The 26,039-nt window shown below is 45.3% G+C and overlaps 2 protein-coding genes across 2 annotated transcripts; both read left to right on the top strand.

Moving 5' to 3' along the window:
* The first annotated feature begins 3,221 nt into the window (after positions 1 to 3,221).
* On the top strand, positions 3,222 to 4,124 carry LOC115077597 (olfactory receptor 5B21-like). Its single transcript, XM_029579893.1, has one exon. The coding sequence runs from the start codon at positions 3,222 to 3,224 to the stop codon at positions 4,122 to 4,124; it is 903 nt and encodes a 300-aa protein (XP_029435753.1).
* A 20,074-nt stretch (positions 4,125 to 24,198) lies between these two features.
* On the top strand, positions 24,199 to 25,122 carry LOC115077596 (olfactory receptor 5B21-like). The gene has a single exon (XM_029579892.1). The coding sequence runs from the start codon at positions 24,199 to 24,201 to the stop codon at positions 25,120 to 25,122; it is 924 nt and encodes a 307-aa protein (XP_029435752.1).
* The last annotated feature ends 917 nt before the right edge of the window (positions 25,123 to 26,039 follow it).

Genomic DNA, 26,039 nt, shown 5'->3' with positions numbered 1-26,039 from the left:
AAGTGCAAATATTTTTTTTTTTACTCAACTCATAATTAAACTCTGGAAATTATTACCAGAGGATGTGGTGGAAGCTATTAGTGTAGCTGCGTTTAAAAAAGGTTTGGACAAGTTCCTGGAGGAAAAGTCCATAAACCGTTTTTAAGGTGGAGTTGCAGAAATCCATTACTTATCCCTGGGATAAGCAGCTTGGAATCTCTCTACCCCTTGGGATCCTGCCAGGTACTTGTCACCTTTGGCCACTGTTGGAAACAGGATACTGAGCTTGATGGATCCTTAGTCTGATCCAGAATTGTAAGCCTTATGTTCTAATCTTTGGCTCTGTTACTGACTCCCTGTGTGCGATCCTATGGGAGTCCCTTTTTATCTCCCTGTGCCTCAGCTCTAATTCCCGGTTCTATGTGTGACTTTTGCTCTCCTAATCATCTCGTTCTAACCATCCTGTATTTCAGAGAATAAGTGTACTTGCTGGTGATTTTATTGTTTTAATAATTCTGAATGTATTTTGTGAACCCCTTTGTGCGCTATTTTACACTGTGATATTTAAAAAAGTGTAAACAAATAAAAAAATGATATAAATAAATAAATTCACACTTGTTTCTTATTCTTATCTCTTGGGAAGGCCTTGTGTTTAATATTTCCATCTTTTAGTAATTCTCAGAAAACATTGGGGTGGGAATATCTGTTAGGCTGATTGCAGAAACCTTATTTAGAGAAACAATATTGCAGTTTCCTCCCCCTTGTCTTCCAACACAGTCATCAATAGAGTGAGAGAGAACAGAATATCAGGAGTCAGGAAATTCCCCTCAAGTGAATCGTCCTGTTCCCGCAGAAAATGGAGGCTCTTTCCCATTAATACTCGGGTAAGTTGGTACAGATCTGAATGGAGGGGGGATGTCTCCAGGTGCTGTGGGGACGCGTCCAGTCTGTAGCTCGTTCACGTGAAATATTAAACAGTGCCAGAACTCAGATCTGTACCAGAACAGAATGAGACAGGTTTTAAATGCTAGAGAGTCACTTTAATTTACACAGATATGAGTCGGTTTACCATCAGCTTCTTTGGCTCAAGGAAATAATTTATTGCAAGTTTTGGAAGGGAAAAGATTCTACACATCAGCTGTGTGAATAAAACTTTGTTTTAAAAACTTAGGGGGTGAGGGGAGTCTTTCTTGTAAACCACTTTGAACATTGGTAGAAAGGTGAGTAACAAATTTAAGTTAATAAAAGAAATAAGAATAAATCATTTTGTCTTATAATTAACGTAAGCAATTTAGGATGAAATTCACCCCAGGTCTCTGTACTGCTCCATGATGTGACCACATCTTGACTATTGAGTGCAGTTCTGCTCACCCCCAGCTCCAAAAGGACATGGACTAGAAAAGGTGCAGTGAAGGGAGACAGGAATGATAAAGGGACTGGAAAGGCTCCCTTGTGGAGAAAGGCTGAACCAATAAGGTCTCTTCAGAGACTGAGAAGAGGTTTGGCTCTTCAGACTAAGAAGGGATATGATGGAGGTTTATAAAACCATGAGAAGGCTGGAACAGGCAAACAGGGAATGGTTATTTACCCTTTGAAATGGTCCTAGGATCAGGACCCGTACATGAAAAGAACTGGTTGTTGAATGTGCAGGTCTCGTAGCATAACTGGATTTAAAAACTGTTTGAGACGCTTCTGAAGGAGAGGTTCTTAGGTAAGTAAGCTTAGGGACTGTCAATTATTAGGTCTAAGAATGAACAACAAGCAATGAATCTCCCCCACTAGGATATGCTGGATAAATCCAAGTGACCTGAGCTGGTCACTGTCAGACAGGAGTTTAATAGACTTAGGAGAGAGGGGTACCTGTTGATTATTATCTGCTCTTCCAAAAATGCCTAGTGAGAAATTGTTGTTAAATATATAAAAAAGAAGGAATACTTTACATCTCTTGTAATTTTTTTTGTATTGAGTTTCCAAAACCATGTAACAATAAACAACATTTATGTACAGTAGCAATAGCCCTCCCATCACCCAATATTCCATACCCCCTTCCCCTCCCAGACATGGAAAGCCTTTTGAAAAACATAGAAGCAAAGCCCTTCATGTATCTGTAAGCCTTAACATGTGGATCTTGTGAAGCAGTTGAAGAGAAGCGGGCAAGATTTTAATATATGCCCTCCCCCCCAAATCTTATGGAAGGAAGATCCTCTCTGAGGCTTGTTCATAGTGCAGGTCCTGAAATCTACATTCAAAAGGTCAGACATTTCCACAACCCACTGATTTCGTGTAGGAACATCATGAAGGATCCATTTGGCCAATATACATTTTCTAGCCACACCCAGCCCTTTAACAATAAACTTTAATTTGGGCCATTTCTTGTAAATTTTAATCCATAGTCCAATCTTGAGTTGTTTGGGCTTGCACAGCCTTGTCTGTTGCTTCCAGTGTAGAAGATGTTGAGCCAGACTAACACCCTCCTGCTCAGATTTAGAGATCATAGAGAACTCCTTGGTGTGATCCGGGGTACGCTGAGTTATTGGGAGAAGATAAGGGGAGAGCAGGGAGAGAGACCATGCAGGAGGGAGAGAAAGGGCAGGGATAGTGAAATGGAAGAGGAGGAGGAGAAGAACAAAGGAGGGAGTGAGAGAGAAGGGTGAGGGAGAACAAAGGGGAGGAAGGGTTGAAAGAGAGATACTGGTAGCATGAGGGTGGGAAGGATTACAAGAAAATGTGTTTGTGTAACTGGGAGAGGGGCAGGATGGGAGGAGAGGGAGAAAGAGAGTTCATAGATGCACCACAATCTACATGAATTTCAGAGTTTGCCATTATATACAGACTCTTCTACCTTAGCATCTTCAGTTTTCCTTGTGTCACCTTTCCTAAGAAGGGGATCAAAGCAGTCACTGAACATTCACATCTGAAATCATTCTAACCCTCTCTGACTAAATGCTTGCTTGGTTTGCTTTTAACTAATTTCAATGCTAGACACAATTTTCAAACCAGTTACAAAATAGGATAAGACTTCTAATAACAGAATACTTTGCATAATCTCCCCTTCTCTCCCAATGCAATGAAAGGCCAACACACTGGCTATGAGATTTATGTGACACCTGGTGAGGTGCAGATCATCAACTTTCATTGCTGGCCATACATTGCAGCATCTGTAAAATTCACTGACATCTGTACTTAACATACATAACATTTATCATTTCTTTTTATACTCCCAGGATAGAGAAATGGCCTCAATGGATGTCAAAAATATGACGATGGTGACAGAATTTATTATTCTGGGACTTTCTGATAATCCCCAGCTGCAGATTCCACTCTTCCTGGTCTTCCTGCTGGGGAACCTTGTGATTATCACAGTGACCTGTGCTGACCCCCGCCTGCACACCCCCATGTACTTCTTCCTCAGTAACCTCTCTCTCACAGATATCTGCTACAGCTCCACCATTGTCCCAAAATTGCTGGAGATCTTCCTGTTAGAGAACAAGACCATTACCTATTCTAGATGCTTTGTGCAGTTGTTTTTCTTCTTGGGTTCCACCTCTGTTGAGGCTTTTCTTCTCACTGCCATGGCTTATGACCGATATGCAGCAGTTTGTGACCCCTTGCACTATTCCATCATCATGAGTCAGAGACTCTGTGTCCTGCTGGCGACCACCTCCTGGATGATCGGTTTTCTGAATTCTGGGACAATCACGGCTTCTGTCACCCGACTTTCATTTTGTGACTCTAATATGATCAACCACATCTTCTGTGACCTCATGCCACTGTTAAAACTATCCTGCTCTGACACAGCTGGTCCTGAAACTGTATTATTTGTTGAAGGTGCATTGATATCAGTGCCTGTCTTCCTAGTGACTCTTACATCTTACAAATACATCATCGCAGCCATCCTGAGAATCCACTCTGTGGAGGGGACGCGCAAAGCTTTCTTTACCTGCTCCTCTCACCTCACTGTTGTCTCCCTGTATTATCTGTCACTCTTCTTCATGTACCTGAGACCCAACTCAACATATTCCCTGGAGAAGGGTAAAATCATGTCTGTGCTTTACAAAGCTTTCATCCCCATGCTGAACCCCATCATTTATAGTCTGAGGAATAAGGAGGTAAAAAATGCATTGAGGAAAGTGATAGGGAAGTAGTTTATGGGAGCACTTGGCTTATCCTGTGAACCAAATTATATTTTATGAATGTGTGTACATATATTTATTTATTTATTTATTTGTGTATTTGATTTATATTCTGCCTTTTAGACACTTCAGAGTGGATTACAGTGCACATCCCACGTTGGGGCCCTTGGACCTTGGGTTTGGATAAGTTCTAGGAGGAGAAGTCCATTACCTGCTATTAATCAAGCTGACTTAGGGAATGGCCTCTGATATTACTGGCATCAGTAGCATGGGATCTTCTTGATGTTTGGGTAATTGCCAGGTTCTTGAGGCCTGGATTGGCCTCTGTTGGAAACAGGATGCTGGGCTTGATGGACCTTTGGTCTGATTCAGCATGGCAATTTCTTAAGTTCTTATGTTCTTAATTTTTTGGCTTTAAAACACGCAGCTAAGCATTTTTTTAAAACACGTATGAAGGAAATAGCCAGTTTGCCCAATTTGTCCACCAGTTTGTCATCCAGACCCCTCTGGTTTTCCTTCCTATAATCCTTCCTGTTTATCCAGACCCCTCACCCTGGCATTTTAGGCCTAAAATGAATTTTTTCAGACTTGCACATCATCAAGAGCAGAAGTAAATATATACACACTGCGGGCATGGGATTTAAAATTGGAATTTACAGAAGTAAATGATGGCCCTGCTCCAGATGCTCTAACTCCGCCCCTTTTTTCCACGGGTGGCTCATGCATGTGCATATACGCATGTAATTGAGCTGTTTTAAAATACAAGTTGCTCATACTCAGCCCAGATACTCGCTTATATGGGTCTTATAATGCGAGAAACTCTTTGAAAATTCACCTCACTGACTTTTACGGTTTGAGGAACAAATAAACATGGGAATAACTTGCCAATGTGGCCTTTACTACCCTTAAATCTAAGGGGCAGATTTTCAAAAGGTTACGTGTGCTGGGCCTTTTTTAAAAAGGCCCAGCGACGCACGTAATGCCTCAGGACGCGTATAAGTCCTAGGGCATACAAAAAGGGGCAGGGAGGGGGCGGGGTCGGACAGGGTCAGTGGCTCCCGGCACAGTGGCCATTTGCCGCTGTGCCAGGGATCACGTGCCGGCAGTTGGCCGGCGCACGCAACTTACTTCAGCCCCAGGGCTAAAGTAAGTTTTAAAACAAAAGTTAAAAGAAGAAAAATGTAGGGGAGAAGGGCAGGGAAGGTAGGGGGAAGGTGGGGTGGGGGGGGGTAGGGAAGTTCCCTCCTAGGCCGATCTGATTTCAGAGCGGCTTAGGAGGGAACGGGGGAAGGCAGCCTGGTTTGGCGCAGGCTCAGTGCACGCAAGGTGCACAATTGTGCACCCCCTTGCATGCACTGACTCCTGATTTTATAACATGCACACGCCTGCACACGCATGTTATAAAATTGCATGCCGATTTGTGCGCACCAGATAGTGCATGCACATGGACGCGAATGCATGTCTATTAAAATCTACCGCAAAGCCTGAAACTTTTGATGCAACTCCAACAATGCTCTCTGCTTCCACCAGAAAAGTTAAGGGAAATTGGATTGAAAAGCATCTGAGGGCCCTTACTTTTACAGTCTGGGAAACTGATAAGCACAGTGCAGCAGATACTGGCATAAGCATAAGCTTGCTGGGCAGATGGGGGTGGATCATTTGGTCCTTTTTAGCTGTCATTTCTCTGTTTCCATGTTTCTCTGTTTCTATGTAACACTAAACTTTTCAGGCAACTCAGGCACAGAGCAGAAAACTTCCCTTAATTGTTTGATGGACTTCTTGATTTCCCAGATGGACATAAACACTTTTCTCTCTGCGTCCTCTTCCCAAAGCATTTAAGACACCCGAGCTGCCCTTGCCTGATCCCTATTGGAGGAGAGGAGGCAGCCATCCTGTAACGTGCAACTTTAATGCCTTTCTGTGAGCTGCGCTCTATCATCAGATGCAACTTATACAGCTTTATTCAGACCCTCCTAGTCAAGAGCAGCCAAAAGAGATCACAAATATATTTTTCACAGAGAATGTAAGATGGGTTTATCTTGACTGAATCTATGAACTTTGATGGAGAGGAGCTGCACAGATCTGATGTGACAGGGGTAAGACGGAGCCTGTTTGAAGGGACACCAGGGGACAGAGGCTGTGTACCCTTCATCAGGACATCTTCTCCAGACCCTCTGCAAGATAGAAAAGAAAAGCATTCTTTCCTCGCTCTCTATTCCTTCTAATCATGAAGGTTTAGGAAGGATCCCTTCTCTCTAAACAGAGAAGCGCTGTGTTTTCAAGGGGAACAGTGAGTATTACACTTTCAGAAATTAAATTTTCTTTAACTTAAAAAGGCATTTCTATTCTGCTTTTACAAGGAGTTTCTGTGTTCAAAATGGATGACAGACAGCAGTAAATACATTAGTAATGTAAACATGCTTTCTTCAAAACAATTTACAAATGTTATTAAAAGGGATGGACCCAAGAAACATGAAGGTAGGCGATCTAAAAAAGCAATTAGGAAAACAAAAAGGATAGATGCCTAGGTCTTTTTCAAATCATTATTGGAGTAGAGACATGTTTAAAATATACAGCTGCTGCCTCAGGGGCTTAAACACTCATTGGACTCAAATTTGTTAAGGTGGTTTAAATTCATAAACCACTATTCTTAGTAAATTGAATCATCTACTCTTGAAAAGAGTTGAGACCATATATCCGATGGTGGAGCGCAAGGCGCAATGAGATGATTCAATTTCATCAAATTACGATCGGGTCCGAATGAGACAAGATTTATTACCACTGCGGATCATTTATTAAGAATAGTGGTTTATGAATTTGAAACCATCTTAACAAATTTGAGTCCAATGAGCATTTAAGCCCCTGAGGCAGCAGCTGTATATTTTAAACACATCTCTACTCCAATAAAGATTTGAAAAAGACCTAGGCATCTATCCTTTTTGTTTTCCAAACGTTATTAAAATACATAATTTACAAAAGCTTTCCTCATCAGACAAACAACAGATGAAAATTAATCTGATTAATATGCAACTATGTAAGTGAATAACACATACAATACAATATATTGTTTGCACTGGTGATAAAGTGGTGAACTCAAAATATTATGAACTTGTGAGTTCTAATCAACATTCTACCTTTGCTTGTTTGACCCTCAGGGGAGTCACTTTATCTCCCTGTGCCTCAGCTCTAATCCCTGGCTCTTTCACTTACTATGTGTGTGTGACTTCAGGGGAGTCACTTTATCAACCTGTGCCTCACTTCTAATCCCCGGCTCTGTCACTGACTCTCTGTGTGTGACCTCAGGGGAATCACTTTATCTCCATGTGCCTCAGTTCTAATCCCCGGCTCTGTCACTAACTCTGTGTGTGTGACCTCAGGGGAATCACTTTATCTCCCTGTGCCTCAGTTCTAATCCCCGGCTCTGTCACTTACTATGTGTGTGTGACTTCAGGGGAGTCACTTTATCAACCTATGCCTCAGCTCTAATCCCCGGCTCTGTCACTTACTATGTGTGTGTGACTTCAGGGGAGTCACTTTATCTCTGTGTGCCTCACCTCTAATCCCCGGCTCTGTCACTGACTCTCTGTGTGTGACCTCAGGGGAATCACTTTATCTCCGTGTGCCTCAGTTCTAATCCCTGGCTCTGTCACTAACTCTCTGTGCATGACCTCAGGGGAGTCACTTTATCTCTGTGTGCCTCACTTCTAATCCCCGGCTCTGTCACTGACTCTCTGTGAGTGACCTTTATGTTAGTGCAGGGCTTCACAGCCTGTCAGATTTTCAGGATATCCACAATGAATATACATGACATATTTGCATATGCTGGGTCTTTAGTGTAATATTTCAAAATACCATCATGTAACTCCGAAGATAGCTCTAGCCTAGTATATTTTTATATTGACAGTGAGACCTCATATATTATGGCGGGCTATTAATCCGTTTGCCCTTGAACGCCAATGTCAATATTATGCGGTGATATAATTTCAGCTTCACCGTATCAAAATGTTATAATCATCGGTCTCTCTGACAATTGTTAGTAGTAAGTCCTTGTGTCAATGTACACCATATTATAAAGGGCAGTGGAAAAGGTGAACACTTATCGTGGCACAGTGTGCAGATGTGCAGCAGGGTTAAAGCTCTGGCGTTGGCCCGACACGGCTCGTGTTTCTGGGAACCTTCTTCAGGGGCCGCCGTATGCCAGTACTGTAATATAATAAAACTAGGTTAAGACTTGAAACGAGAAATTTTTAACATAAACTGCAAGCTGCTCGGTACCCTACTTTTTCCCAAGACTGCCGGTATGTTCTGCTGTGGGGCTGCAGCGATATTCGGGCAGCAGGATCTGCCATTTTAGACTACCTGTTTTGTACCTACCTCTGAGGGCGGAAACAATTAATGCTGACGTCAAACCACTTAACTCAAATGGATTAACTAAATGAGCGACGACCATTCCACAGATTCATTGAGACCAAGAGGTGATTCAGATGATAATGTAAAGATCCACCATTGTTCTCGGAAATTCAGTAATTGATTAATGTTGCCACCGCGGGAACTCGGCGTTATTTGTTCCAGGATTGTCCATCGGAGTTGGTCAAAAGTGTGGCCTAATGTGATACAGTGGTTAACCATAGGTGCCTCCATATTTGCGGTATTAAGGCGGCTCCGATGTTCAACCAGCCGCGTTTTAATTTTCCTGCTTGTGCGTCCAACATATGTTAATTGGCACGGACACTGTATCAAGTAAACCACCGATGTGGAATTATTTATTTATTTATTTATTTATTTGATTTTATATACCGACAACCGTTTGCACATCGTGCCGGTTTACAGATAACTTATAACAAGTAATATATAGGCAAGGCCTTTACAAGGAACAGTTTTTAACATAATGCAGTAACATGGCAATTAACTAGATAAATAAGTAGGGGAGGGAAGGGTAGGGATATACGGGACAAAAAGGAGGGGGGGAGGGGTGAAAAAGGAAAACTGAAGGAAAAGATATGTACAGGGGTTCAAGGGACAATTAATATATACATAGGTTATATACAAGGTTTGTTTTTTTTTTTTTTTTTTTTTTTTTTTTTTTTTTGTTTAGGTTTGAGGGTCCTTGGAGGGGGTGGGTGTCGGGTGTAGGTCCTGAGGGGGAGTACTGGTGAGAGGTGGTGATCCGGTTAGGGTGTTAGTGAGAGATGAAGATGATTGGGGGTAAGCTTGGAGGAAGAGCCAGGTTTTGAGTTTCTTTTTGAATGTGGGTGTGGAGGTTTCGGTACGTAGGTCAGGAGGCATGGAGTTCCAGAGGGAAGGGCCTGCGAGGGAGAGGGCCCTATTGGTGGTGGAGATGAGTCTTGTGGATTTTATGGAAGGAGGAATGAGGGTACCACGGAGAGAGGAGCGGGTGGGTCTTGTGGAGGTACGAGGGAGGAAAGGTGGGTTTAGCCAATTGTAATGTTCGTTAGTAATACTTTTGTGGATGAGGGTAAGGGTCTTGTAAATAATTCGTGAGTGAATGGGAAGCCAATGGAGATTAATGAGGGTGGGAGTAATATGGTCTTTCTTATTGGCATTGGTTAGGATGCGTGCAGTGGCGTTTTGAAGGAGTTGTAGAGGTTTGATGTGGGTAGCAGGGAGACCAAGTAGGAGTGCATTACAGTAATCAATTTTTGAGAAAATTATAGATTGAAGTACTGTGCGGAAATCAGAGAAGTAGAGAAGAGGTTTGAGTTTTTTGAGGGTTTGTAGTTTGAAGTAACAGCTGCTAAGGATAGATTTGATGTATGGTTTGAAGGTTAGTTGGTTATCGAGAATAACCCCCAGGTTTCTTGTGTCAGAGAGAAAGTTGGGGGGGTGGAGGGTGGAGGGAAAGGGTATGGAAGCTTGTTTTGAGGAGATGAGGAGGAGTTCCGTTTTTTGCGGATTAAGGGCTAGGTGCATGTCAGTGAGGAGTTGGTTTATGGAGGTGAGAATGGTGTTCCATTTTTGAAGAGCAGTGAGTACAGAATTTGTGAAGGGTATGAGGATTTGCACATCATCGGCATAGATGAAGTGTGTAATACCAAGGTTGGAGAGGAGGTTTGTGAGGGGGAGCATGTAGATGTTAAAAAGGGTGGAAGAAAGGGAGGATCCTTGGGGAACGCCACAGTCGAGATTAACAGGGGGGGATGTAAAATTGTCGGTGAGGACTGTGTAAGTTCGGTTTTGGAGGAAGGACTTTATCCAAGAAAGAGCGGTACCTGTGATTCCTATGCTGATGAGAGTGTTGATGAGGATGTTATGATTTACTGTATCGAAAGCGGCGGAAATATCTAGCATGGCGATAAGGTAGGAGTTACCGGCATCCATACCTTTGATGATAGTGTCTGTGAGGGAGAGGAGAAGGGATTCTGTACTGAGGTGTTTTCGGAAACCATATTGTGTTGGAGGGAGTATGTTGGCTTGTTCTAGGTGGTCAGAGAGACGGGAGTTAACTAGTTTCTCCGTGATTTTGGAGAGGAAGGGGAGGTTGGAAATGGGACGGAGGTTAGATAGGTTGGAGGGATCGAGGGAGGGTTTTTTTAGAATGGGTTTGACCACGGCTTGTTTCAGGGGGATAGGGACAAGGCCGTGTTCCAGGGAAGAGTTCACGATTTTGGAGAGTGAAGAGGCTATTGTTTTAGGAATAGCGAGTAGTAATTTAGTAGGGATAGTTTCTGAGGGGTGGGAAGAGGGTCTCATCTTTTTTAAAATGTTTTCTATTTCTAGGGTAGAGGAGGGTTCAAAAGAGGAGAGAGAGGTGGGAGTGTGTGGGGTGGGGGGGGTTATACTATTGGTGTTAGAGGAATTTTTGGTGTTAGGGTTAAACTTGGCTGTGATATTTGATATTTTGTTCTTAAAGAAAAGGGCAATTTCATTGCATCGTGTCTGTGAGGGGGGGACTTGGGGTGTAGACACGATGGGTTTAGTAAGATTTGAGACTAGGGTAAATAGGGCCTTTGGGTTGAATTGGAGGTGGTGAATTTTTTTGGCATAGTATTCTTTTTTTGTTGTTTGGATGGCATTTCTGTATGCATGCATGAGTTGATAATAGCTGGTTTTTGAGGCAGGAGTGGGATGTTTGCGCCAAAGTCTTTCTGCTGCTCTAAGCTTGGTTTTTTGGGTTTTGAGTGTCTGGGTGTACCAGGGTTTTTTGGATGATTTGGGTTGTGTGATAGTTTTTCGGATGACTGGGCATAATTTGTTAGCGATTTCTTGGGTAGTTTCAGTCCAGGAGGATATGGCACTATCTGCTGTCTCCAGGTCAATGTGATTTGGGATGTTGGAGCAAGCCGTGGCAAGGGTTTCTAGGGGACAGGTTTTACGAAATTGGAATGATTTAGGCTGAGAGGGAGAGGGTGTAGATGGGGTTTGTAGGGAGAGAGTTGCGTTGATGATGGAGTGGTCGGACCAGGGGACGGGGAGGCATGTGGGGGAGTGGATGACATTGATGAGTGAGTTGGTGAAGATAAGGTCGAGGGTGTGACCTGCTTTGTGGGTTGGGGAGTGGATAAGTTGGGTGAGGCCCATTGCGTCTAAGGAAGAGATGAAGGCTTCGCATGGTGGGGATTGTGGAACGGAATCAACATGGAGGTTAAAGTCGCCGAGGAGTATCGTAGGGATGTCGGGAGAGAGGGAGGTGGTGAGGAATTCAATGAGGGGGGAGGGGTCTTTTTCTAGAAGGCCAGGGGGGGTATAGATAAGGCAGATTTGTAAAGATTGCGATTTGAAAAGGCCTACTTCGTATTGATTGGGAATATTGCAGGTTTGTGAGGTAAGCTTGAATTCCTTTTTAGCTATGAGGAGTAGGCCCCCTCCTCTCTTCTTTTTGCGGGGGATGGAAAAAATGTCATAGGTTTCAGAAGGAAGTTGGTTAATAAGTGGGGTGTCACAGGGTTTGAACCAGGTTTCGGTAACAGCAAGAATTTCTGGTTTGGAGTCAGTTAAGATATCATGGAGAAGATGAGTTTTTTGTCTTAGGGATTGGGCATTAATGAGTAGAAGGGAGATGAGGGAGATGGTGAGGGCTTGCGGGGTGAGAGAAATGGGGATTGAGGTCAGACGCCTTTTTAGAGTGTTGTGGTGGGAGAAAGGGGGGAGGGAAAGTTTTGAGGGGTGTCCGATTAGATAGTTGGGGGGACAGGGGTGAGCGTGTGGGGGCATTATTGGGTAGAGGGCTAGCAGGGGAGTGTCGTGGAGAAGGAGAATTGTGAGCTGCAGACACAGTAAAGCAATTGAACAGAATAATGCAGTTGTAGCAGATTGATACAGATGTAGCTTCAGTGGTGCAAATGAATAGGTTAATGCAGTTTAACAACATTAGAGTACTTGACCGGAATAATGCAATTGAAGCGGAAGATAACCAATTTAACAGAGTACAGGGTACAGCACTTTACCAGAGGAATGCAGTAGAAAAGATTAATGCAGTTTGTCATACTTAAAGTAATAGAACAGAGTACGTTGGCATATGGATAAAGAGGTTTGTAATATTCAGATACTGTTACGTATTTTACGCTATGAGTTTAGTCAATAAGGTCATGTGAAAGTCTTCTGAAGGAGACACAGTTAGGTGTGATGCGCTTGATGTGAGGTCAAAGGTGTTGGTAGGGCTGAGTTTGCAAACGGTCTGAGGCTTGTCTTTGAAGATCGTGGTTCTCTTGGTGAGGGTAGTTGTCTCTGGCGGCTGCTTCTGGTGGGGTGTTCTTAGCTTTAGTGAAAATGTTAGAAACAGTTTAGGAAGCTTAGTGGGGTGCTGCTCGGGGTGAACCGAAGGGGCGAAACAAAGGGGCAGGCCCCTTTGTCGCGCTCCTTCGTGCGCGCGACGCCCGGCGCACGGCGCCTAGCTACCGCCTATCAATTTAAGCGGAAGGGGCTGTCCCCCGATTGGCTGTGCGGCTGAAACAGATGATTCGTTCCGGCGAGGAAGGAGGCGGAGGAGAGGCGCGGTTTTTATCGGGGCAGCCTCGTGGTCGGCGCTGGAGCTGCCGTGGGTAAGCTGAAAATGTAAAGGCCTTACCCCGGCAGGTCTCGGCGCCGAATGCGCAGGCCCTCAGCGATCCCGAAGCTCCTTTTGCAGCGAAAAGGATTTTGTTTTTGTGCCGCTCGACGATTTAAGCCAAAGGGGCTGTCCCCCGATTGGCTGTGCGGCTGAAACAGATGATTCGTTCCGGCGAGGAAGGAGGCGGAGGAGAGGCGCGGTTTTTATCGGGGCAGCCTCGTGGTCGGCGCTGGAGCTGCCGTGGGTAAGCTGAATTACAGGTTGTTTCTGATCTTTTATAATAAATCTTGCCTGTGCGGGGGTGTTGCCAAGATGATCCCTCCATTGTGGTGGCACACATTCCACAACTGCCACATCCAATGTGATTACCTTGCTGAATGACTGTTTTCTGACCAGTGATTGCTGCGTGCACTATAAAGTCCTTTAAATTTTTGCTTCGTTGGTATGCAAACAACGGGTGCTCAGAAAAAATGTGATGCAATTGCAAAACATGCCAATGTCTTTTTATGCTTTGCATAATTAAATAATATTTATCAGTGTGTGTGAGTACACAAATGTCAGTGGTGACAGGAGCCTGAATTTTGTATTCCAACAACCCTGATCGTGGGGAGTGCCACGCTCTTTTGAAAGCTTTGTATACTGCACTGTAAGGATATCCCCTAGAAAAAAACCTCTCTGCAAGGTTACCTGCTTGAGTTTTAAAGTCGAGATCTGATGAACATAGGCGTCTAAGCCTAAAAAATTGACTGACAGGGAGGCCTTGTTTAAATGCTCTAGGGTGAAAACTGTGATATCTAAGAAGATTGTTTCTTTCTGTATCTTTGCGATGAATGGAAGTGTGTAAGTGTTGATTATGAATGAAAATGGAAATATCTAAAAACGATATCTGTGTGTTGCTGTATTGTGTGGTAAATTTCAAATCACTGTCTACAGTATTTATCCAAACAAAAAATTCTTGAACTGAAAAGTTGTCTCGTCTCCAAAAAATGAGAAGATCGTCTATGTAACGGATCCAAAGAGCCACGGCGCTGAACCAATGGGAACTATATATGTGAAGTCTTTCAAGTCTATCCATGACCAAATTAGCAATTGAAGGGGCTGCTGAAGACCCCATTGCTATGCCATGGATTTGTAAGTAAAATTGGGTGTTAAATGAAAAATAATTTTTTTGAATGACTAATTTGGCTACCTCATATATGAACCAGAACGGGATTCTGGAGCCTGCCATGTTATTTTTAAGAGTTTCCTCTATGGTTAATAGAGCTGTGACATGAGACACATTTGTGTATAATGAGACCACATCCATCGTGACTAAAGTTATGGGTTCCGTCAATACTGAATAATTCGCCAACTCTTTTAAAGCTGCTGTAGTGTCTTGAATATATGACTTCATTTTTTGAACGTAAGGTTTCAAAAATTTGTCGAGAAAGATGGCTAATGGTTCCAGTAAAGACCCATTGCTAGAAACTATGGGTCTCAAAGGAGGGTCAGTTGACGATTTATGAACTTTGGGTATTCCATATAATGTGGGAATGCGAGGATGTTGCTGGAATAGAAAATTGCGTTCTTTACAAGTGAGGAATGGTGTCACTTTTTCTTCCAGTAGGATTTCAATGGTACGGGTTAGTTCCTCCGTAGGATCCTTTTCTAGTTTCTTGTAATATTTGGAGTCAGATAAATGAATAGTTACATATATAGTTCCCATTGGTAAATGAATAGTTACATATATAGTTCCCATTGGTTCAGCGCCGTGGCTCTTTGGATCCGTTACATAGACGATCTTCTCATTTTTTGGAGACGAGACAACTTTTCAGTTCAAGAATTTTTTGTTTGGATAAATACTGTAGACAGTGATTTGAAATTTACCACACAATACAGCAACACACAGATATCGTTTTTAGATATTTCCATTTTCATTCATAATCAACACTTACACACTTCCATTCATCGCAAAGATACAGAAAGAAACAATCTTCTTAGATATCACAGTTTTCACCCTAGAGCATTTAAACAAGGCCTCCCTGTCAGTCAATTTTTTAGGCTTAGACGCCTATGTTCATCAGATCTCGACTTTAAAACTCAAGCAGGTAACCTTGCAGAGAGGTTTTTTTCTAGGGGATATCCTTACAGTGCAGTATACAAAGCTTTCAAAAGAGCGTGGCACTCCCCACGATCAGGGTTGTTGGAATACAAAATTCAGGCTCCTGTCACCACTGACATTTGTGTACTCACACACACTGATAAATCTTATTTAATTATGCAAAGCATAAAAAGACATTGGCATGTTTTGCAATTGCATCACATTTTTTCTGAGCACCCGTTGTTTGCATACCAACGAAGCAAAAATTTAAAGGACTTTATAGTGCACGCAGCAATCACTGGTCAGAAAACAGTCATTCAGCAAGGTAATCACATTGGATGTGGCAGTTGTGGAATGTGTGCCACCACAATGGAGGGATCATCTTGGCAACACCCCCGCACAGGCAAGATTTATTATAAAAGATCAGAAACAACCTGTAATTCCACATCGGTGGTTTACTTGATACAGTGTCCGTGCCAATTAACATATGTTGGACGCACAAGCAGGAAAATTAAAACGCGGCTGGTTGAACATCGGAGCCGCCTTAATACCGCAAATATGGAGGCACCTATGGTTAACCACTGTATCACATTAGGCCACACTTTTGACCAACTCCGATGGACAATCCTGGAACAAATAACGCCGAGTTCCCGCGGTGGCAACATTAATCAATTACTGAATTTCCGAGAACAATGGTGGATCTTTACATTATCATCTGAATCACCTCTTCGTCTCAATGAATCTGTGGAATGGTCGTCGCTCATTTAGTTAATCCATTTGAGTTAAGTGGTTTGACGTCAGCATTAATTGTTTCCGCCCTCAGAGGTAGGTACAAAACAGGTAGTCTAAAATGGCAGATCCTGCTGCCCGAATATCGCTGCAGCCCCACAGCAGAACATACCGGCAGTCTTGGGAAAAAGTAGGTACCGAGCAGCTTGCAGTTTATGTTAAAAATTTCTCGTTTCAAGTCTTAACCTAGTTTTATTATATTACAGTACTGGCATACGGCGGCCCCTGAAGAAGGTTCCCAGAAACACGAGCCGTGTCGGGCCAACGCCAGAGCTTTAACCCTGCTGCACATCTGCACACTGTGCCACGATAAGTGTTCACCTTTTCCACTGCCCTTTATAATATGGTGTACATTGACACAAGGACTTACTACTAACAATTGTCAGAGAGACCGATGATTATAACATTTTGATACGGTGAAGCTGAAATTATATCACCGCATAATATTGACATTGGCGTTCAAGGGCAAACGGATTAATAGCCCGCCATAATATATGAGGTCTCACTGTCAATATAAAAATATACTAGGCTAGAGCTATCTTCGGAGTTACATGATGGTATTTTGAAATATTGCGATAGAAGAATCCGTCATAAGTTTGACAGTTGCAATTTAAAAGGGTCTTTAGTGTATGCAGATCTATCTCATGCATATTCATTGTGGATACCCTGAAAACCTGATGGGCTATGGGGTTCCCAGGACAGGTTTGGGATGCCCTGCCTTAGCAATTCTCTCACTCACCTTCATCTCTAATCTCTGACTCTTTTTCTCTCTCGGGTAAGTTGTGTATTTGAAATTTCCATATTTTGGTAATTCTCAGACACATTATGGGGGAATAGCAGTAAGGATGATCACAGAATTCAGTGGTGTATCAGTGGGAGGGAGCAAAGATCAAATCAGAAATCACAGCTGCAGTTACCACCAGTAAAAGCTTTTAGAAAAATTTGTTACAAGAAAAATCTTTTACAAAAGCAATTCTGAAGTTGTGGAATGAGTTTCCTGGGGTGCTAAGAGAAGAACGAGATATGAAGTTTCAAAGAGCTCTGAAAAGATAGCTGGTGAGCAGCAGCAGTAAATAAAGGTGACTGAAGGGGCTAACCTGGGCTGATAGGTGAGGGACACAGCACATACACTCTCAACATTTCAATTATTTTAAGTATTTTAATTATGTGTGCAGATTTTTGTTCTGTTCTCTTTTAGTTTTATTGTAACTGAAGTGTATTATGATATTGATTGTATATCGCTTTGAGGGATTCCTAAATGTTTTTAAAGAAATAAGTAAATGTTGCAAATTCCCACCCACTTGTCTTCCAGCACAGGCATCAGCTGTTGCGGTCCCGGTCGCCAGGCTAGCGACCGGGTCCTTACCTTTCTGCCGGCTCCCCCGGGGCTGCCGCGATCCGCCGCGTCTGGGGCCTGTAGGGCCGCATGGCAGCGTCTCCCTCCACGTGGAGACGCCGCCGAAGGCCGAGCCTGACTCCTTCCACTGCCTGGGCACGCGCGCACGCGAGGAGGGGGCTCTTAAAGGTCCAGCACCCGGAAGTGCTGAAACGCCCCGTTCCTGACGTCAGACGCTGGCTGGCTATTTAAACCAGTGTCTGACTGCCTTACCTTGCCTTTGCAACGTGGTCGCTCTTTGAGTGGTTAGTTGCCTTGTTCCTGCTTGTTCCAGCCGTGCCTTGCTTCCAGCTCTGGTTCCTGCTTGTTCCAGCCGTGCCGTGCTTCCAGCTCTGGTTCCTGCTTGTTCCAGCCGTGCCGTGCTTCCAGCTCTGGTTCCTGCTTGTTCCAGCCGTGCCTTGCTTCCAGCTCTGGTTCCTGCTTGTTCCAGCCGTGCCTTGCTTCCAGCTCTGGTTCCTGCTTGTTCCAGCCGTGCCTTGCTTCCAGCTCTGGTTCCTGCTTGTTCCAGCCGTGCCTTGCTTCCAGCTCTGGTTCCTGCTTGTTCCAGCCGTGCCTTGCTTCCAGCTCAGGTTCCAGCTCGTTCCTGCTGCGCCTTGACTCCAGCTCCGACTTCACGATTCTCCTTGTCTTCAGCCAGCCACGACCCTCGGACTTCTTCACGATTCTCCTTGCCTTCAGCCAGCCACGATCCTCGGACTTCTTCACGATTCTCCTTGCCTTCAGCCAGCCACGATCCTCGGACTTCTTCACGATTCTCCTTACCCTCAGCCAGCTACGATCCTCGGATTTCTTCACGATTCTCCTAAGTCCCAGCGACTCGGACCCCTACGGGCCCCTCCTGGGGGGGTCTCGGGTTTCCAGGGTGAAGACGTCATCCTTCAGCTCCAGCTAAGCTCCGCCTCCCGGCTCATTACCAACTGTGGACGTCGTCCATATCAGCCGGCCCAAGGGTCCACTATTGACTTTCTTCACAACATAACAGTTTGCAAAGGCCATGGACTCGGCGGACTCCTCTCCTGTGCAGGCCATCCCTGGCATGGCTCAAAGAATCCAGCAGCAACAGCAATGCCTAGAAGTCTTGGCTGCTACGGTGGATCGTTTAGCCAGCCGCTTGGACGCCAATCCTCCATCGGTGGCACAACCTCTGCCTCCACCGGCAGTTCAAATTCCCGCTCAGACTCAGCTTCCAGCGCCTACACGTTATTCCGGGGATGCCAGATCGTGCAGGGCGTTTTTGAACCAATGCTTCATCCGTTTCACCTTATTACCGGGGCAGTTCCCGTCCGATGCCGTCAAGGTAGCTTACATTTTGTCTTTACTCGATGGGAGGGCCATGCTGTGGGCCTCTCCCATGTGGGAGAAACAAGACGCCATGCTGCACAACTTACAGGATTTCGTGACTCATTTCAAACAGACATTTGACGAGCCAGCTCATGCAGCTACCGCTACCACTGAAATCCTGCAGCTAAGACAAGGGTCCCGCTCACTAGCAGAATATGCTATTGAATTCCGTACTCTGGCAATGGAACTCGGTTGGCAGGATGACTGCTTACGGGGTATTTTCCTGGAAGGACTCGCAGGTCGTATCAAGGACGAGTTGATGGCTCGCGACCTGCCCCTCACCCTGAATGGGGTAATAGACTTAGCAGGGAGGATAGACCGACGATTGCAACAACGAACCAAGGAGGCTCGAGTGCTTCGTCGTCCCGTTTCCTTGGCACCTTCCTTCTCCAGGTCTATGGTAGTACCTCACAAAACATCATCGGCCACCGGCAGTTCCTCGGAGGAACCTATGCAACTTGGAAGGGCACCTCTAACTGAGGAAGAGAAGAAACAACGCCGCATCCAGGGTCTTTGCCTATATTGCGGTACTAAGGGTCATTTCCTTGCTCAATGTCCTGCAAGACCGGGAAATGGTCGAGTCTAGGGAGAAATGAGGAGATTCCCCTAGGCTGTGTTAATCCTGCTCCTCAATGTACAGTTCCTATAACCTTGGAGTATCCTGGAGGTTCCTTCCAGACGCTAGCTTTGATTGATTCCGGTGCCGGAGGGAATTTTATTTGGAAAGAACTGGTACACCAGCTCGGACTACCTACTAAGCATCGGAGACCCCCATTACGGGTTACCTCTATCCGGGGAACCCCGTTACCGGGATACATTTCTGAAATCACGATGCCTCTCACCTTACGAACTGGTGTGCTTCACACAGAGACAATCTCTTTTTTACTACTTGAGAAATCTGTGCACCCTGTGGTCTTGGGACTTCCCTGGTTGCAACAACATGCTCCTGTGATCCATTGGGACTCCCTCCAGATTGTGCAATGGAGTTCTCACTGTTTCCAGAATTGCCTGGATCCTCTTCCAAGTTCAGAGATAGTACTCTCTCACTCAGTCCTAGAACTTCCTCAGCCTTACCGAGAATACTCTGACGTGTTCTCTAAACAAAAGGCCGAACTCCTCCCATGCCATCGGCCTTTTGACTGTGCCATCGATCTCTTACCAGGCTCCACCCCACCACGGGGTAGGGTGTACCCTCTGTCATTGCCAGAGACCCGTGCAATGTCGGATTACATCACGGAAAACCTTGCTAAGGGCTTCATTCGCCCTTCACATTCCCCTGCAGGAGCTGGGTTCTTTTTTGTATCCAAGAAAGACGGTTCCCTCAGGCCATGCATAGACTATCGAGGCCTGAATTCCATCACAAAGAAGGATCGCTATCCTTTGCCGCTAATCCCGGAGTTACTCGATAGACTTCAAGGGGCTAAGATTTTTACAAAGCTGGACTTGCGTGGGGCCTATAACCTTGTTCGTATTCGTCCGGGTGACGAATGGAAGACAGCGTTCAACACTCGAGATGGACATTACGAATATCTGGTAATGCCTTTCGGCTTATGTAATGCCCCAGCTGTCTTCCAGAATCTTATGAACGAGGTTCTCCGGGAGATGCTTCATTCCTTTGTCATTGTTTACCTCGATGATGTCTTGATCTATTCCCAAGATCTCTCCTCCCATCGCCAACACGTCAAACGGGTTTTGCAGGTGTTGAGAGACAATCATCTATACGCTAAATTTGAAAAATGCCAGTTTGAGTGTGAGTCCCTTCCGTTCTTGGGTTACATAGTTTCCTCGTCCGGTTTCCAGATGGATCCAGAAAAGGTGGCAGCCATTACCAACTGGCCTCGCCCGTCTGGCCTGAAAGCTCTACAAAGATTTCTTGGCTTTGCCAACTTTTACAGACATTTCATACCACATTATTCCCAGAAGGTAGCTCCCCTCACTGCGCTTACACGCAAAGGAGTTAACGCTCATGACTGGCCCACTACCGCCTCGGAGGCCTTTAAAGCGTTAAAACAAGCTTTCATAACAGCCTCGTGCCTACGACACCCAGATCCACAACGTCTCTTTATTTTGGAGGTCGATGCCTCGAACCTGGCTGTCAGCGCCGTTCTCAGTCAACACGATGCTTCCGGCAAATTGATGCCATGTTCCTACTTTTCTAAAAAGTTTTCACCTGCCGAATGTAACTACGGCATCGGGGACAAAGAACTCCTAGCCATCAAGTTAGCCTTCGAGGAGTGGAGGCAATGCCTAGAGGGGGCTAATCATCCGGTAACCGTGTACACGGACCACAAAAATTTATTGTATTTAGCCCAAGCTCAACGGCTAAACCCGCGGCAAGCAAGATGGTCACTTTTCTTCAGTCGTTTTAATTTCCTCCTCAAGTTTCGACCAGCAGAGAAGAATGTGCGGGCCGATGCCCTCTCTCGCACTTCTCAGCCGGAGGAGGAGGAGGACTCACCACAGACCATCCTGGACCCTGCTTGTATTCAACTAAGTATCACCTCCATTGCCCCCGCAAATAAAATTACTGTTCCTAAAAGACTACGGAAGAAAGTTTTGTCTTGGGGACATGACTCGCTGACCGGGGGGCATGCTGGTAGGCTACGAACTTTGGACCTTATAAATCGTTACTATTGGTGGCCCGGCCTTCGCCGTGACGTTTCCACCTACATCAACTCTTGTCCTACTTGCGCCCTGCAAAAACCACTAAACGGCTCTCCGAGAGGTTTTTTGCAACCATTACCCATACCCACAGAACCATGGACCCATATTGCCACGGACTTTATGGTGGAACTTCCGCCTTCGCAAGGCAAAACCGTGGTATGGGTCACAGTGGACCGCTTCTCTAAAATGGCTCACTTTGTGCCTTTGCCCAAATTACCTTCCGCCACTGAATTGGCCTCTCTATTCACACATCATGTATTTCGTATACATGGTCTGCCTCAGGACATTGTGTCTGACAGGGGTCCTCAGTTCACAGCCAGGTACTGGAAAGCCTTATGCAAAAAGTTCAAGATCCAGTTGAGTTTCTCTACCGCTTTCCACCCACAAAGTAATGGGCAAACAGAACGCATGAATCGTTCATTGAAGTTGTTCCTACGAGCGTTCATTAATCACAAGCAAGACAATTGGGTAGAACTTTTGCCCTGGGCGGAATTCGCATATAACAATCAAATACATACGGCGACAGGGAAGTCGCCTTTTCAAATCGTGTATGGTAAACAACTCAAACCACCATTACCTCTACCAGTACCAACCTCCTCACCTGCCGCTCAGGTTACCGCAGACCAATTGAGTAAACTTTGGTCCTCTGTTCAACATCGACTCCATAAAGTCGCACGCACTGCTAAACACCACTACGATCGTCATCGAAAACCTGCATTCACTTTCCTTCCAGGCGATCGAGTGTGGCTCAGTACAAAGAACATTCACTTGAGACAACCATCCAAAAAACTCTCACCCAAGTTCTGTGGGCCTTTCCGCGTAGCAGAGAGGGTAGGTTTGGTCTCGTATCGCCTTCGACTCCCTACCACTCTACGCATTCATGATGTCTTTCATGTTTCTCTTTTGAAACCAGTAATTCTTTCCAGATTTCACCCCAGACTGCTCGATGATGGTTCCACCACTACGGTTGAGGATCCTACCTTCCAGGTACGAGAGGTCCTTGATGCGCGCTTCGCCAACAGACGTTGGGAATATCTGTTGGCTTGGGAAGGTTGTGGGAATGAAGACAATACGTGGGAACCTGCCCGCAACATTTTGGACAAGACTCTTCTGCAACAATACCATCAAGACCATCCTGACAGGCCAAGCCCTTTGAAGAGGGGGCGTAAAGGAGGGGGTACTGTTGCGGTCCCGGTCGCCAGGCTAGCGACCGGGTCCTTACCTTTCTGCCGGCTCCCCCGGGGCTGCCGCGATCCGCCGCGTCTGGGGCCTGTAGGGCCGCAAGGCAGCGTCTCCCTCCACGTGGAGACGCCGCCGAAGGCCGAGCCTGACTCCTCCCACTGCCTGGGCACGCGCGCGCGCGAGGAGGGGGCTCTTAAAGGTCCAGCACCCGGAAGTGCTGAAACGCCCCGTTCCTGACGTCAGACGCTGGCTGGCTATTTAAACCAGCGTCTGACTGCCTTACCTTGCCTTTGCAACGTGGTCGCTCTTTGAGTGGTTAGTTGCCTTGTTCCTGCTTGTTCCAGCCGTGCCTTGCTTCCAGCTCTGGTTCCTGCTTGTTCCAGCCGTGCCTTGCTTCCAGCTCTGGTTCCTGCTTCTTCCAGCCATGCCTTGCTTCCAGCTCTGGTTCCTGCTTGTTCCAGCCGTGCCTTGCTTCCAGCTCTGGTTCCTGCTTGTTCCAGCCGTGCCTTGCTTCCAGCTCAGGTTCCAGCTCATTCCTGCTGCGCCTTGACTCCAGCTCCGACTTCACGATTCTCCTTGTCTTCAGCCAGCCACGACCCTCGGACTTCTTCACGATTCTCCTTGCCTTCAGCCAGCCACGACCCTCGGATTTCTTCACGATTCTCCTTGCCTTCAGCCAGCCACGATCCTCGGACTTCTTCACGATTCTCCTTGCCTTCAGCCAGCCACGATCCTCGGACTTCTTCACGATTCTCCTTACCCTCAGCCAGCTACGATCCTCGGATTTCTTCACGATTCTCCTAAGTCCCAGCGACTCGGACCCCTACGGGCCCCTCCTGGGGGGGTCTCGGGTTTCCAGGGTGAAGACATCATCCTTCAGCTCCAGCTAAGCTCCGCCTCCCGGCTCATTACCAACTGTGGACGTCGTCCATATCAGCCGGCCCAAGGGTCCACTATTGACTTTCTTCACAACATAACATCAGCAGTGTGGGAGAGAACAGAATATCAGGGGTGTAAAATGGTTCAGGAGTCAGGAAATCCCCTACAAGTGGTTTGTCCTGGATCCCAAAGAAGGTGACAGGTTGGAGCTCTTTCCCGTTAATATTTGGTGAAGCTCTATCTAGATCTGAAGGGAAGGGGGTTATCTCCCAGTTAACAGGAGAGCAACCAATGCCAGCCACAGAGATGAAGCTGCTTCCTCAGGAGCAAACATACAATGGCAATAATACTTGCATTTGTCATTCCCAGTGTAATAAACATTACAATCCCTTTTATGTGCACCACAGTCTCTCTAAACAGCATGCAGGACAGAGGCTCATGAGGCATTTGGAATGCAAGTTTTATTACAATTGTATGCTCACCGCTAGTGGTGTTTCACATTGCACGGCCAAGCGTGACAGCTGACAAGTTGCAGAAGAGAGACACTCACTGCTGGCCCTTCATTGCAACATCTGTAAGGTTCAGGGACACTGAGGACTAGGCCACAGAGCTCAGTGGAAGGATCATCACCCAGGACTCCCAGGGCTGCTGGCCTGATCCTCAGGAAGGGAAACAAATTGTAAGGAAGTTTACTTAATGTACACAATTCAGATTTTTACTTTTAACCTTGATAGGAGAGATGAACCCAATGGACATGGAAAATATGACAATGGTGAAAGAATTCCTTATTCTGGGACTTTCTGATAATCCTCAGCTGCAGGTTCCCCTCTTCCTGGTCTTCCTGCTCATCTACCTGATCACCCTGCTGGGGAACCTTGTGATTATCACAGTGACCCGTGCTGACCCCTGCCTGCACACCCCCATGTACTTCTTCCTCAGTAACCTGGCACTCACAGACATTTGCTGCACCTCCACCGTCACCCCAAAACTGCTGGAGATCTTCCACTCAGGGGATAAGACCATTTCCTATGTTGGGTGCATTTTGCAGTTGTTTTTCTTCATGGGCCATGCCTGTACTGAAGCCTTCCTTCTTACCACCATGGCTTATGACCGCTATGTGGCAGTCTGTGACCCCTTACACTATTTGCTCATCATGAATCACAGAGTCTGTGTCCTGCTGGCCGTAACCTCCTGGATCACTGGATTTCTGAACTCTATGGCAGTAACAGCTTCTATCACTCGCCTTTCATTCTGTGATTCCAACCAAATTAATCACCTCTTCTGTGATCTCTTGCCACTGTTAAAGCTTTCCTGCACTGACACAGCCACCACGCAAAGCTTAGTGTTTGTTGAATCTGCTTTCATGGCTGTGCCTGCCTTCCTTGTGACTCTTACATCTTACATCTACATCATCTCAGCAATCCTGAGGATCCGCTCTGCAGAGGGGAAGCGTAAAGCTTTCTCCACCTGCTCCTCCCACCTCACTGTTGTTTCCATGTTTTATTTGTCAGTGTTCTGTATGTATCTGAGACCCACCTCGACATACTCCCAGGAACAGGGTAAATTCCTGTCTGTGGTGTACACGACTGTCACTCCCATGCTGAATCCAATCATTTACAGTCTGAGGAACATGGAGATAAAAAATGCATTAAGGAAACTCATAGGGAAGTAGCTTCTGGAATAATGGAGCAGGAATGTTTGTAAAAAAAAAATTGATGTGAGTAGACATGTTTTTATCTGTGTAAGGTGGCCTTGTAAAGACAACTCAGTCTTCTCCATCATTCAACACAAATGAGTTAGATGATTGTTCATAAAACTCTGAAAAGAACAAACACTGTTAATGTTTACATTTTTTTCATGCAAAAAAACCCTGACCCTAGCTAATGTTTCTGTAGTCCTGCATCAGGTGGAACACATACTGAATAAGGTGCCCATATTCAGATCTGTCACAATCTCACAGAGTTCGAAGAAGATGGTAACCTGTTTCAAACTCCGTGAGATGGTGAGAGATGCAGACCTGTGCACCTTATCCAGTTAACTTTTCACTTACTTTGTTCCCCCTGATGCAGGATTGCCAAAATATTAGTGTTGGAGTTTTATTTGTACAAAAAACATTTTTTAAGTTTTATTTTTTTCATAGTTTTCTGGACAATCCATCTAATACAAGACTGGGTCATCTTTACAAGACCAGTGATTTCTCTCATTAATGATTATAGTTTTCCTGACTTGCTGATACTCCTTATTATGTATTTATTCATTTATGAACTGTAATATCCAGCATTCTAAGAGTAGCAAATCACCTGGACCAGATGGCATGCATCCTAGGGTACTGAAGGAACTAAAAAATGAAATTTCTGATCTATTAGTTAAAAATTGTAACCTATCATTAAAATCATCCATTGTACCTGAAGACTGGAGGGTGGCCAATGTAACCCCTGACTTCAGTGCTGGGAAAAATAGTGGAAACTATTCTCAAGATCAAAATCATAGAGCATATAGAAAGACATGATTTAATAGAACACAGTCTACATGGATTTATCCAAGGGAAGTCTTGCCTAACAAATAAACAAGTGGATAAAGGTGAACAGG

Source organism: Rhinatrema bivittatum, chromosome 16, assembly GCF_901001135.1.
Source record: "Rhinatrema bivittatum chromosome 16, aRhiBiv1.1, whole genome shotgun sequence".
Taxonomy (NCBI): domain Eukaryota; kingdom Metazoa; phylum Chordata; class Amphibia; order Gymnophiona; family Rhinatrematidae; genus Rhinatrema; species Rhinatrema bivittatum.
This window is presented reverse-complemented; position numbering and strand designations above follow the sequence as displayed.

Excerpts from the sequence above, each read along its gene's own strand:
- LOC115077597 (XM_029579893.1), top strand. The coding sequence starts at position 3,222 with ATGGATGTCAAAAATATGACGATGGTGACAGAATTTATTATTCTGGGA.
- LOC115077596 (XM_029579892.1), top strand. The coding sequence starts at position 24,199 with ATGGACATGGAAAATATGACAATGGTGAAAGAATTCCTTATTCTGGGA.